Here is a 14,722-nt window from a genome sequence, read left to right as displayed (position 1 = left end):
CGAAGGCATCCTCTAAACCTAGAGGAGAGGCGGTTCTACCATCACCATAGACGGGCATCCCCTACACCTAGAGGAGAGGAGGTTCTACCATCACCATAGACAGGGGCATCCTCTACACCTAGAGGAGAGGTTCTACCATCACCATAGACAGGGGGCATCCTCTACACCTAGAGGAGAGGTGGTTCTACCATCACCATAGACAGGGGACATCCACTACACCTAGAGGAGAGGTGGTTCTACCATCACCATAGACAGGAGGAATCCTCTACCCCTAGAGGAGAGGTGGTTCTACCATCACCATAGACAGGGGGCATCCTCCACACCTAGAGGAGAGGTGGTTCTACCATCACCATAGACAGGGGGCATCCTCTACACCTAGAGGAGAGGTGGTTCTACCATCACCATAGACAGGGGGCATCCTCCACACCTAGAGGAGAGGTGGTTATACCATCACCATAGACAGGGGGCATTGGCTACACCTAGAGGAGAAGAGGTGCTGCCATCACCATAGACAGGGGACATCCTCTACACCTAGAGGAGAGGTGGTTCTACCATCACCATAGACGGGCATCCCCTACACCTAGAGGAGAGGTGGTTATACCATCACCATAGACAGGGGGCATTGGCTACACCTAGAGGAGAGGTGGTACTACCATCACCATAGACAGAGGGTATCCTCTAAACCAGGGGTCAGGAACCTTTTTGGCTGAGAGAGCCATGAACGCCACATATTTTAGTGTTATTCCGTAAGAGCCGTACAATATGCACATGTCCCCCAGTAGATAGGTAGTCCCATTGTCACGGGTACCCCTGGGATCTACGTCTTGGATCGCAGGCACACCCGTGCCCCTCTCCTTACCAGGCTCACTTACCTCTTCACGTTCATTATCCAGCCCTGGCTGCCCAGCGCGCAAGCGCTGGCATTCGCAGATTTTACGGGCCAGCACGCCACTGATTGGCTCTGCCAACTTCCCGGATTCCTATAAAGTTCGGCGGCTCCCAGAATTGCCCGCCGATCTTAGTGCTTCTGCCTATGAGGAAGCTTTCCACAGTGTTTCCTTCCCAAGTGTTGACCTCCCGTTGTGACCCCGGACCTGTTCCTGATTCTGTTCCTTCACTGCCAGCCCTGACCTCTTGCTCCGTCCCCGACCTCACATCATTGCCGCCTGCCTTGACTGTCTGCCTGTTCCTGACCACAAGACTGCCTAGTGATCCTGTACCTCGATCTTGGCTGCCACTGTGGACAAGTCGTGCCTGTGGAATGACCTGGTGGTACCACGCTGCAGCAAGACCATCCTACTTTGCGGTGGGCTCTGGTGAGGACCGGGTGCCACTTAGATTCTGATCCCAGGCGTCTCCTTACATCATCGTCCGCGGTGGTCCAGGGGGCTTACTTCTCTAAATCCTGACACCCACCTCATGCCTCCCAGTAGATAGGTAGCCCCAGCACAAAACCCCAGTAGATAGGTAGCTACAGCACACACTCCCAGTAGATAGGTAGCCACAGCACACACTCCCAGTAGATAGGTAGCCACAGCACACACTCCCAGTAGATAGGTAGCCACAGCACACACTCCTAGTAGATAGGTAGCCACAGCACACACTCCCAGTAGATAGGTAGCCACAGCACATGCCCCCCAGTAGATAGGTAGCCACAGCACATGCCCCCCAGTAGATAGGTAGCCACAGCACATGCCCACCAGTAGATAGGTAGCCACAGCACATGCCCCCCAGTATGTAGCTAGCCACAGCACATGCCCCCCAGTAGATAGGTAGTCACAGCAAAAATTAATGAAAAAATGAATATTCACTTACCAGCGCTCCCTGCAGCCAGCTCCTCATCACTCCCATGCTCTTCTCTTTGACCCAGGTTTAGATGATGGCGGCGATGGCACCTGGGTCATACAAAGGACGTAGGCAGCGGTAACATCGCTGCCTGTGTCCAGTGATTAGTCTAAGACACACAGCAGCCATCACTATTTATTAAAGATCTGTCTGAGAGCCAGATGCAGCCAACAAAAGATCCATATCTGGCTCCCGAGCCATAGGTTCCCTACCCCTGCTCTAAACCTAGAGGAGAGGGGGTTCTACCATCACTATAGACAGGGGGCATCCTCCACACCTAGAGGAGAGGCGGTTCTACCATCACCATAGACAGGGGGTATCCTCCAAACCTAGAGGAGAGGCGGTTCTACCATCACCATAGACAGGGGGCATCCTCTACACCTAGAGGAGAGGCGGTTCTACCATCACCATAGACAGGGGGCATCCTCAACACCTAGATGAGAGGAGGTTCTACCATCACCATAGACAGGGGGCATCCTCTACACCTAGAAGAGAGGGGGTCCTACCATCACCATAGACAAGGGGCATCCTCTACACCTAGAGGAGAGGAGGTTCTACCATCACCATAGACAGGGGGCATCCTCTACACCTAGAGGAGAGGCGGTTCTACCATCACCATAGACAGGGGGTATCCTCTAAACCTAGAGGAGAGGCGGTTCTACCATCACTATAGACAGGGGGCAACCTCTACACCTAGAGGAGAGGTGGTTCTACCATCACCATAGACAGGGGGCATCCTCTAAACCTAGAGGTGAGGGGTTTCTACCATCACCATAGACAGGGGACATCCTCTACACCTAGAGGAGAGGAGGTTCTACTATCACCATAGACAGGGGCATCCTCTACACCTAGAGGAGAGGCAGTTCTACCATCACCATAGACAGGGGACATCCTCTACACCTAGAGGAGAGGTGGTACTGCCATCACCATAGACAGGGGACATCCTCTACACCTAGAGGAGAGGTGGTACTATCATCACCATAGACAGGGGACATCCTCTACACCTAGAGGAGAGGTGATACTACCATCACCATAGACAGGGGGAATCCTCTACACCTAGAGGAGAGGAGGTTCTACCATCACCATAGACAGGAGACATCCTCTACACCTAGAGGAGAGGAGGTTCTACCATCACCATGGACAGGAGGCATCCTCTACACCTATAGGAGAGGTGGTACTACCATCACCATAGACAGGGGGCATCCTCTACACCTAGAGGAGAGGAGGTTCTACCATCACCATAGACAGGGGGTATCCTCTACGCCTAGAGGTGAGGGGTTTCTACCATCACCATAGACAGGGGACATCCTCTACACCTAGAGGAGAGGAGGTTCTACTATCACCATAGACAGGGGCATCCTCTACACCTAGAGGAGAGGCAGTTCTACCATCACCATAGACAGGGGACATCCTCTACACCTAGAGGAGAGGTGGTACTACCATCACCATAGACAGGGGACATCCTCTACACCTAGAGGAGAGGTGGTACTATCATCACCATAGACAGGGGACATCCTCTACACCTAGAGGAGAGGTGATACTACCATCACCATAGACAGGGGGAATCCTCTACACCTAGAAGAGAGGAGGTTCTACCATCACCATAGACAGGAGACATCCTCTACACCTAGAGGAGAGGAGGTTCTACCATCACCATGGACAGGAGGCATCCTCTACACCTATAGGAGAGGTGGTACTACCATCACCATAGACAGGGGGCATCCTCTACACCTAGAGGAGAGGAGGTTCTACCATCACCATAGACAGGGGGTATCCTCTACGCCTAGAGGAGAGGTGGTACTACCATCACCATAGACAGGGGGCATCCTCTACACCTAGAGGAGAGGTGGTACTACCATCACCATAGACAGGGGGCATCCTCTACACCTAGAGGAGAGGTTCTACCATCACCATAGACAGGGGCATCCTCTACACCTAGAGGAGAGGCGGTTCTACCATCACCATAGACAGGAGACATCCTCTACACCTAGAGGAGAGGTTCTACCATCACCATAGACAGGGGGCATCCTCTACACCTAGAGAAGAAAGGCGGTTCTACCATCACCATAGACAGGGGGCATCCTCTACACCTAGAGGAGAGGTGGTACTACCATCACCATAGACAGGGGACATCCTCTACACCTAGAGGAGAGGTTCTACCATCACCATAGACAGGGGGCATCCTCTACACCTAGAGGAGAGGTGGTTCTACCATCACCATAGACAGGGGGCATCCTCTACACCTAGAGTAGAGGAGGTTCTACCATCACCATAGACAGGGGGCATCCTCTACACCTAGAGTAGAGGAGGTTCTACCATCACCATAGACAGAGGGCATCCCCTACACCTAGAGTAGAGGAGGTTCTACCATCACCATAGACAGAGGGCATCCTCTACACCTAGAGGAGAGGAGGTTCTACCATCACCATAGACAGGGGGCATCCTCTACACCTAGAGTAGAGGAGGTTCTACCATCACCATAGACAGAGGGCACCCTCTACACCTAGAGTAGAGGAGGTTCTACCATCACCATAGACAGAGGGCATCCCCTACATGTAGAGGAGAAGCAATTCCACCATCACCATATACATCGTACATCTTCTAAGCATAGAGTTGGTTCTTTCATCCTCCTATACAGGTATTCTTTACAGTGAGACTATGGAGCTAAATATGGATTGTCATAATTAATTGTAATAGAAGCACCTGAAAAATATATACATATTACACTGTTCCCTGATAATTAGGAGGTGCTATTTCATATATGTATGGGGTGTATTTTGACATCTGAAGGGACACAACATGGGCAGTTTATTTTGAGGGGTGTGTATTATATAGGACCAGAGCGTTGTTTTCCATAATAATTTCTTTATATATCGCCAACATACTCCACATCGCTGCACAGAACTTTCCAAATCAGTCCCTGTCACCAATGGAGCTCACAATCTAATCAATCTACCAGTATGTCTTGGAGTGTGGTAGGAGTCCGGAGGACCCAGAGGAAACCCACGCAAACACGGAGAGACAGATGTTAAACCCAGGACCCCAGTGCTGCAAGACTGTAGTTCTAACCACTGAGCCACTGTGCTGCTCATGAAATGCTGAGGGGCATTTATTAACGCTAAGCACAGGGTGGCGCTGGACCACTGCTATATTTTTCAGTGGGATGTAGAACTCCCTAGTCGTTTCAAAAGGCATCGCACAGTCTCCACCTGCGATCACCTAGTGAAGTAAGATTTCGTTAACATTGCGTTTACTAAATGCTTTCAATAAAGCCAGTGACACATGCAGTGTTTGTGTCACAAAGTTAAGACACTTTGTGAAAGACCCGATTGGTTTTGGAAAGCGACGCAAATACCATGTGTGAACTTGCGTTCACACGTTGCGCTTTGGTTGCGTTTTCATTGTGTTTAAAACTCATTACAACAGCTGAGGAGAGGTTGATTTGCCTAATTACATTACTACTTACATTTGTTTATGCAACGTTAACACATGCGTTAACATAGCTTTGTAAACGCTAATGTTAACAGAAATCCCCTCTCATCAGCTGTTGTAATGTGTTTTAAAACGCAATGAAAACGCAACCAAAACACAATGTGTGAACGTGCAGTAATGCGCACTGCCAGCTAGGGTTTCGGGGCGGGCCGTGGACCAATCGCATATGTGTTTCTATGGAAACACATGCAATCGGTAACCAGAACCTGGTGTCTTGCTTTAAAATAATGGGGGACATTTACTTAAAGTGTCGGTGTCTGCATTGGCTTTGTTACCGACCTGCTCTGGGAAAGAAGATACACATTTAATATTGTGGAGCTGTGCAGAGACATTTCTGGTGCCGAGACCATTTTCTGCCCCTGAGACCAAAATCTGTCCCGAGCACCAGAAATGTGTCCAACAGTCCCTGCTAGACCAGTTTTCTTTTGGTCTACTTTCCACCAGTTTACAGCGCCCAAAAAGGGCTGCGACACATATTAATTGAGTTTCCACTCCGCCAAAGCCACGCCCCTTTTCGGAGAAGAGTCGGAGCAGACGGAAAAAGTCATTTTTTTCTGGCGCCGCCAGCTAATAAATAAGTCTGAGAGCAGAACATGTGGTGAGAGCGCCACAAAACTGGCGGAAACGCCATAGTAAATGTCCCCCACTGGGTTCTGGATACCGATCTATCGCGATCGGGCCGAGGCCTGTCCCCGCTGTGTTTGTAAACAGGTGGGGGCTTAGGCCGGCGGCACACGTGACATTTTGAACCCGTTTTTGGGTTGTTTTTAAGCAGTCTGTTAAAAAAAAGCATGTGTTTTTGAAAACGCATCCATTTTTGACAGTTTTTCCCAATTATTTTAATGAGGATAATTTGAAAACTGACAAACAACGTTCAAAAATGGGTTCAAAACGTCACGTGTGCCGTCAACCTTATTTGGGGGGATGGGGGGGCATAATAGCCATGACATATATAATATGATGAATGGAGGTGTACTATACTCAATAACATACACCTGTAGTACTCTCCCCCTGTCCAATCACAATGCAGCCCTCCACCCCCTCCTCGTGATATAATTGTCTGAGCTGGGAGGAGTGGGGAGTATTGGGAACTGCAGCTATGATGGTTTGGGGGAACTGGGCTCTGTGGAGGCTGCTCCTGGTTTGCTGCTGTAGTTTCCAATGTTTAGTGTCCGGCATTGAGAATTTTTTGGATGAAGTTTCTGATCTGCGGTGTGAGTCCAGAGGAATGAGGTTTTCTCTCCCTTCTATGCCAAAAGAGTTTGCCTCTGCTCTGATGGTGCTGGGTGAGTAAAGGGTTGTTATTAACTCATTAGGACAAAGCCTATCATATGTAAATTAATATTTTTGAATTTTTTTTTTTTTTTTTTTTTTGTCATTACTAATCTTAATGGTTAATTGGAAAGCATATTTACTTGAATACTGGCATCTACATGTCCTATACAGGAGCAGTGTGGCTGCTGATCATGGGGTCCTGCGGTCAGGCAGCTGCCAGTCTGATGAATGTTCATCAAGTATAAGACTCAGTTCACATCTGAGTCTGGGTTTTGTTCCACTCTGTTATAGATCTTAATGGAAACTATAATTAGTAATAAAGTTTGCCTTCCATTCTACAGACTCATGATGAACTTCTGATATATATAAATTATATTTTTCCTTGCACTAAGCAGGTGTGAACTGGGCCTTAATCAATATATAGATACATCTCTGTAGAATTACTACCACTCAATTATTCATGCTCCAAAATGCTGGTTTTGAAGTGTCTTATTCCACTACTACTCATGGTGGCCGTAATCCATATTACCAGTTGGTTTATAAGTTGAGCTTTGTCTTCCAGACTCTGAAGGAAACTCCCAAGATGTGCGTAATGACTCTCGCTGTGGATTCTGGGTAGAACATGATCTAGATGGCTCAATGACCATTGTAGCTGCATACGATGGCTGCTATGTCAGAAGGGAAGTAAGTCCAGTGTGGTAAAAAACTTCTTGTACTTACCCACAGGCATATGGGAGACGACTTTCTTTTAGTCCTGGGCTACAATTATCAGCTATAACAGTTATCACAGGTGTCTGTAATGAAGCGTTAGTGTTAATATTGATTCCTATGACAATCCAACATTTTTAAAATCCAATTGTCAGACACCAAAAAAGTTCTGACTTGCATACAGTTCCGACATGCATACAAATTCAACTTAACAAACCTACAGACCCCATCTTGTATGTAACCCGGGAACTGCCTGTATAGTGTTAGTTTTACTGGTAGGTGGAGCCTGAATTGCCGCACAATGGGGGAGGGGGGTGATTTAACAATGTGTCTAAGGTTTGCCAGTCTCTAGCTGGAGAACGCTTTTGTCTTTTGCTGTGCTAGTTTTATCTCTGATTAATTCTGTTGTAGCATAAGATTGTCAGTTCTTACTTGTAGTTGGTCTAAACTATGCGCCAAAAATTCGGGCGCACGGATGATTCCCCGCAAGCCTTGCCCATCTCTTGAAGGCCACACCCCCTTAAGCGGACAAGTCGGGAAGCTGCTAAAAAACTGTTTACATCTTTAACTGTGGTGCAATGCATTTTAGGACCGTGTTTGTAGCGCGAGTGGGTTAATAAAACCCGCCCCTCCCCCCCCCCCAATGTATTGAGTGACTGCACTGCTACTTGTTCTATAGGGGTCTGCAGCTTATGTAACTCTAATAGTGCTAGATTCACAGGTGTAATATAGAACCAGAACTAACAAGTGCTCCTGTGGCAAGATGTCAGCCAAGACGTAGCACCCCCCACCTGAGAGGTCTAAGCCTAGCCATACCACTATGTCACCAAAGCAACAGAACGGCATGTTGGACAGAAGGCTCTTGTCCTGGTACAGTAAGAAGCCTTTGTCACACTACAGAACCACTTTTGTAGTGGTTACTTCGAATACAGGCTGCTTATGCATGGTTTAACCCCTTACTGCATTATGTTATTGTACGTCCAGTAATGGTGGGAGAGTATGAATCAGGAGTATATGCTCACGGGCTGAGCCCTCTTCATACTCAGCGGGTGTTTGCTGCACAATGGAGCAAACACCCGCGATGGGTGTTATCACCGATCACGGGTGTTAACCCTTCGATCACCAAAGGCATTGCCGATCATTGGTCCCTGTGACTTAATCAGGGACCAGTGATCCGTGGCTATTACAGCCTCAGGTCACACAAAGACTTGAGGCTGTCATGTTTTGGGCAATCTATTACAATGTGCCTATTGTAATGGATGATGTGCAAAATCCCCATGTTAAAGTACCCTAGGGCAGTGGTGGCGAACCTAAGGCATGGGCACTGGAGGCTGCACTCGGAGCCCTCACTGTGGGCACCCAGGCCATCACCCCGGCACACCAGACAGGACAAGAATCTTCCTGCAGTTCCAAGCAACTTTGTGTGTAAATTTTTTTTTTTAACAAATTTTTATATTTTATTGCCATCTTGTTCCTTCTGCTATCCCTTTTACCCTTTACTAAAGATTAGATGTCAATTTGGGACACTAAACCACCAGTCTATAAAGGGTAACCATGTATTGATTAAAGATATTCACCAATATAAGGCCAAATAGACTTGGAGCAGAACATATACCCTCGGCTGTTTTTGTTGCTTCCGTTGACCTTAATGGAGGTGTGGGAGGGGATCAGCAAAGGCAGGTTCTTAAAAGTGGAGTTAATATGGGTTTTGTGGGAAGAGATTTGGTTGTAGTTTAGCATTCAGTCACATTAAATCTGTCAATGGTTGCAAAAATTTGGTAGAGTTTGGAGTTAATGCTTGTGGTTCTTGTGTCCTAGCATGAAGATTACTTGATGACCCTGATTGTGGAACAGATTAAGAATGGTCATGTGGAACATCACAAAAAGGATATCAACTGTGCTTCCTTACCAGGTATCTGCATGAACATGTTGTATGGTTCTATATTCCTATGGTTGTAGAAGACACTAGTGACACAGCACTGCTAGTTTGTGGACAGGGGCGTAACTTGAGGGGGGCAGAGGTTGCGGTAGCACCTGGGCCCAAGAGGTTTAGGGGGCCCTTATGGCGTCACTTTCCCATATGAGAAGACTATTACTATAAACCATACATTATAGTCGGGGGCCCGGCACAGACTTTGCACTGGGGCCCATCGGCTTCTAGCTACACCACTGCGTGTGGGAACAATTCGAGATGGTCATCTTGGGACTCAACGTGATCTACTGTATGTGATGTTGGTAGTGTAATCAATGAGAAGTCTAATACTAGTTTGATAAAACTTGGATGTTCTACAGTATGTTAAATCTGTCCTATTATGGTCACTGTTGATTGGGTTGGTGGTACCCAAGGCATTAAATATCCAGTTTAATTGATATTCCTCAACTTCTACAGCCATGGATGCTCCAAGCCCTAGTGACTGTGCTGCCATTCAGAGGGCTGATCGCCTGCAATGTGCCAATTCATCTGTGCCCCAGGACGTGTGTGAGCGGCTGGGGTGCTGCTTCTCTCCAGGAGACCAGCCTCAGTGTTATTATGGAAAGAAATGTAAGTCATGAGGGTGCACAGGACTAGATGTATAGCCAAACATTGTATGGACCATGGTTGTATATCAATTTCAACCTGTTTAGACTCTAGATGTTGGGGCACTGTTTAGAGATGGTGATTAAATTGCACAAAATGGGGAAACTTTGAAAAGTTGGATTTCTTTGTCTTTTCTCTTCCAGTGACTGCACAGTGTACAGATGGTCAGGTTCTGATTACCCTTTCTAAGGAGATAACTGTGCCATCTTTGATCTTGGATTCAGCTTCTGTCCTCGGCGTGGACCCTTCATCCTGTTTGCAGATGCAAACCTTTAAGAATTCAATGTTTTTAATGTTTCAATTTCCCCTTTCATGTGGTGGAGCATCTCGGGTAAGACGGCAGTCAATCAACCTGGAGCTTTTGCAACCTTAAAGTGGCCCCTTGGAATGCCAATAGCTTGTTGGTGGTGACTAGTGTAGTGTGGTGGTCCTAGATTAAAAACTCTACCTCCTATTAAGTAGTTGGACTATACATTTACCAGGACTACATGACACTCTGTAATGTGATGACTATGGTCACTACCAACCTTTTAGGGCTTTTTATGTTTGTTGGCAGGTTTCTGGAAACAACGTTGTCTATGAAAATACAGTTCAGGCCACAAGGGATGTTCGGACGTGGCAAGGATCCTCAATCACAAGAGACAGTACAATGAGGTAGGAGGAGCACAATTGTTGGATGTTCTGTACTTTATGTACAAGGTCCAGGTACTTCATACTAGTCACTCTTTCAGGTTCATGGCTGTTTGATTTTTAAGGAAATTGGGGTCAAGCAGCGCCTAAAAAGGACAACACTTTTAACTTCATCCCTTGACCCAATTATCTCCCTTTCTCTTGCTGTAGGTTGACTGTTCGCTGCAGTTATTCCCAGACTGGGTATGTCCCACTACAAGTTGAGGTACTCACATTGCCACCACCTCTTCTAGTATCAACAACAGGACCCCTGAAGCTTGAGATGAGAATAGCTAAAGGTAAAATGGTCTATTGCAGTTCTAGAAACCGCCCCAGTGGATAACTCTGCCATGGAGATGAACATGTTGGCCTCCATGATGAATCTAACCTTTGATCTTCTGAAATAACTTCAATTCTCTTGTAGATGAGGTATATGCATCCTACTACATGGACAATGAGTATCCTGTGATAAAATATCTCAAAGAGCCAATATTCCTGGAGGTTCGCATACTTCAAAGAACAGATCCAAGCCTTATCTTGATGTTGGATAACTGCTGGGCCACTTCCACTGCAGATCCCACCCAACAAGTCCAGTGGCCTGTACTTTTAAATGGGTAAGTACATCTACATGTACTACATGCTTAAGAAGATATCTTCTACATTTGTAACCCATTGATTATTTCAGATGCCCATTTCCTGGAGATGCCTTCCAGACCAAACAACTCCAAGTTGGAGGTCCCTCGCAGTTGGTGCCATACCCTACACATTACCAGCGTTTTGCTGTCAGCACCTTCACATTTGTGGATTCCCAGGACCAACAACCACTTGGTGGACTGGTAAAACTTTTGCATGTTTTGTGCCAAGTAGCATGTTGGCAAATGCCATGGTACTTATTCAAGTTCAAGTGTTTTGACCATGTCCTAATACCTCCATGAGTCAGTGTGTGTGTGGTTTTGCCAACTTGTATGCAATGCTGTGGTTTGATATGACCCTATATCTTCACAGGTGTACTTTCACTGCAGCGCTGCTGTATGTGTCCCATCTGCTACCGAATCCTGCAGTACCTCATGTGGCCAAAGAAAAAGTAAGTGTTTTTTATTTAGCTGAGGCAGTCTGCTGTAGGAAAGTCAAACCATTAACTTTAACTCTTAATTTTCAACTTTAGAACGAGACATCAAGGATGGCACTGAGAAGATGACTGTAAGCAAAGGCCCTGTTAGCTTCATTGACCACCCTGTTGGCTCTCAAGGTACAAGATGACTTGTCCATGTAAAATACAAGTGGAGCTCAGAATATTTTTGGAGGTTTTCTAAGAACTTTAGCTTCGTAAAGGCTTCCTTGTTTGGTAATGGGTTCCGTAGGCTTGTATAAAGTTGCCATGCCCATGTGTCCTCCACAATTTTGTTATGTTTTGTACCAGCAGATGACACATGGGAGGATGATCTGCGGAATGAGACAGCCGGGCCAGACTTCGTTGGTGCCAAAAAAGCAGATCCTATGGATGGAGGCTTAATTGATGTTGGCAAGAACTTCCCTAGTAGAGTCAAAGGTAATGAAAGAACTGAGATTTCTGACATGAAGAAAAAAAAAATCTGTTGGCTTATACTATATATTCTTGCCAGATCTTGATCCAGATTCATCCACCATGATGTGGCTCAGAGCACTAGCTGTTGGAGGAGGTGTTTTCGCGGTTACTGTTGCAGTACTAGGTGTATGGAGGTGCCGCAAAAGACGGAGCCCCACAATGTACTCTGTAAAAATCTGAATAAAGTAATGTCCACCACAAATGGCTTCTGTATTTATGTAGTGATTGTATATGAAGCTCCACTTTAATGTTGTAAGGCTTGGGAGAGATGGGACATGTTTGCTGTGACATCTTCTCTAAACTGAAATGGGTTGCACTTTAAGATCCTGGACTTAAGGTTAGGGTGACATTGGGTAAATCTACAGCAGGTTATGTATTAGATAAAGCAAGGACTTGTGTTTTACATGCTGTTCTCTCCACACCTTGTTAATGCTATGTCTGGAGAGTCTATGCAATGGTATCCATGCTCATCCAGAACCAGAGCTATACAGAGCCTTCTCTTCTAGCCATGGACACATTAAAGCTGCCATGGGCCCTGGGCTGTATGAATATTGTAGACCCTACACATCTGGAAGTCTCTTCCTAAATTTGGTATTAGAATCAAAATTCTTTGAGAATGGAGGATATGCCCCTTCTCCCTGCTTTCAGTCAGCAGTTTCAGGACATGTTTCAAAGGTCTTGTAAATCTGTTCCTGCTCTGAATTCACGAGCCATTTCATGGGTTAAGTCCGAAGTATAAAATTTGTTAGGTGTGAGTATGGCTGGGCTACTGCCCAAACCCACCCATATTATAATCCACCGCTGCTTCTAACTGTGTGGTTCTGGATTGGAACATTATGGAGCCCCAGGGCAAGGGTTTTCAACTTCACATCCATAACTTGCTTACATGAGTAATTGATTCCTAGGGTCTTAAATATTAGAGGCACAGTCCAAAAAAATGCTGTTTCAATACAATTTACACATTCATATCTATAGCAGACTCAGACAATATAAGGTGGATGCCTGTATATTGGAAGCTTGGATACAGCCCTGGGATGAGCAGACCTAATTGAGGTTTGGCTTTGCCCAAACTTCAAAGCTGGGATACAGAAATCCCTCCAGTAACACCTGGCACAAATTATGGATATTACTGATTTAAATGGCAGCTTCTTTTCAACTAGCAGAAGGCATGCCTGCTGCTATCTTGCCACAGATCATTGGTGACTAATGTCAAGGCTTGGGAAAATGGCAGCATCTCAAATTCGCACAAGTCTCCTGCTTTTCCTACACTTTAGTAAGGAGAGAGAAAGCCAAGTTAATGTGCATAATGTGTGCTCATGGGCTGGGGCAAAGTATTAATGGGTGCAGTAAATTTCGAAGCCTAGCTGAGATGCTGACTAGTTGAAGACTGTCCTGCCTATTTCATGTACTGAAGGTTATGCTCTCTATGCAATAACCCCCCCCCCCCCTCTTTTGGTACCCATTTTGAAGTGCATCCTATTTATGCCCCAATTTTATATTGTTCTTCCTCTCCCACCCCCACCCCCCCCCCCTCCTTGGGTCCTGTTGTGTACCACCAGGAAATTGGCAAACCAACAACCAAAAAAAGTAACCTATAGAATTAGGGATGGGCAAAAAAAAAATACAGGTATTTCCTGGCTGCAGAGAGCATGTAGGGTGTTGAACATTGTGCCATGCTTAAATATGTATAGGGAGCGTGGTTTGGTCTTCAAACAATGCTGTGTTTTAGTATGATACGCACATGACAGCAGCGGCTCTTAGAAACGCTTCACTCTACTTCCATGGGCACTTACAGGGGCCCAACTTCACCAAATAAGCGAAGCGGGAACGCAGCCTGACATGGTAATGTCTGTGCCAGCTCAAAAGGACTGAGCTGAGGGCCAAGATCCCTCTATAACATCAGAGTGCACTCTTTTTACACTGACATCAGATGATTCCATAGATTACGACAGAACCTGTTCTGTAAGACCCTGATACATGCAGACCCCCCCCCCCCCCCCCCCAAAGAGTGCAGAGGGTGACGGCAGTAATTCTACATTGATGTCACTGACATTTTGCCCTTTTCATCCGTCAGTGTCCGCTTTCAATAGGTCAATAATCCATCAGTATTGCTAAAGCCGAAAACAAACAGGAGTGGAACCAAAACAGATGATCAGTAAATGGAATATTTGCATGTTCTGTATCCACTCCTGCTTTTGGCTATCAATGGCTGTGGCTTTTCATTCCTTCCGTGAGATGAAATGAAGGGGGAAACCAAACGTCATAGAGTGGTGTAGGGTGAAAACAGCATTTTGGAAATCACAGGGTGTTCCAGGGACACAGCGGTCAGTTGCCATCAGCATGAGTAGGCTGCAGAGTGGCAGAATGACAGTGTAGAGGTGGCAGCAGGAGGTTAGATAGTGGCACAATCGCAGTGTGTGTAGGTGGGTTGCAGCAGCATGAGGCCAGAGTGGCACAATGAAAGATTCTGGTGGTGGCAGCAACATGGTAGGCCACAGTGTGGCACAATGAGTGTGGAGGTGGTGACATCAGGTGGTCAGAGCAAAAACCATCCAACTATGTTGATTTGA

The 14,722-nt window shown here is 46.5% G+C and overlaps 1 protein-coding gene across 2 annotated transcripts; it reads left to right on the top strand.

Moving 5' to 3' along the window:
- The first annotated feature begins 9,085 nt into the window (after window positions 1-9,085).
- LOC140126290 (zona pellucida sperm-binding protein 4-like) lies at window positions 9,086-12,354 on the top strand. Of its 2 annotated transcripts, none has more exons than XM_072145556.1 (11): window positions 9,086-9,232; window positions 9,710-9,862; window positions 10,042-10,229; window positions 10,455-10,552; window positions 10,739-10,866; window positions 10,992-11,181; window positions 11,253-11,403; window positions 11,573-11,651; window positions 11,733-11,816; window positions 11,991-12,116; window positions 12,190-12,354. In XM_072145556.1, the coding sequence occupies exons 1-11, from the start codon at window positions 9,154-9,156 to the stop codon at window positions 12,330-12,332; spliced, it is 1,419 nt and encodes a 472-aa protein (XP_072001657.1). In that variant the 5' UTR covers window positions 9,086-9,153; the 3' UTR covers window positions 12,333-12,354. The 2 variants fall into 2 exon arrangements, with proteins under 2 accessions (XP_072001657.1, XP_072001656.1); XM_072145555.1 differs by having other exon boundaries at window positions 11,988-12,116.
- Window positions 12,355-14,722: the final 2,368 nt, after the last annotated feature.

This window comes from Engystomops pustulosus, chromosome 4 (assembly GCF_040894005.1).
Source record: "Engystomops pustulosus chromosome 4, aEngPut4.maternal, whole genome shotgun sequence".
NCBI lineage: Eukaryota > Metazoa > Chordata > Amphibia > Anura > Leptodactylidae > Engystomops > Engystomops pustulosus.
This window is presented reverse-complemented; position numbering and strand designations above follow the sequence as displayed.

Bases quoted from the DNA above. Each gene is read 5' to 3' on its own strand.
- LOC140126290 (XM_072145555.1), top strand. From the start codon at position 9,154: ATGACCCTGATTGTGGAACAGATTAAGAATGGTCATGTGGAACATCAC. The intron at 9,863-10,041 runs GTAAGTCATGAG...TTTCTCTTCCAG, and splicing joins GTGTTATTATGGAAAGAAAT to TGACTGCACAGTGTACAGAT. The intron at 10,553-10,738 runs GTAGGAGGAGCA...CTCTTGCTGTAG, and splicing joins ACAAGAGACAGTACAATGAG to GTTGACTGTTCGCTGCAGTT.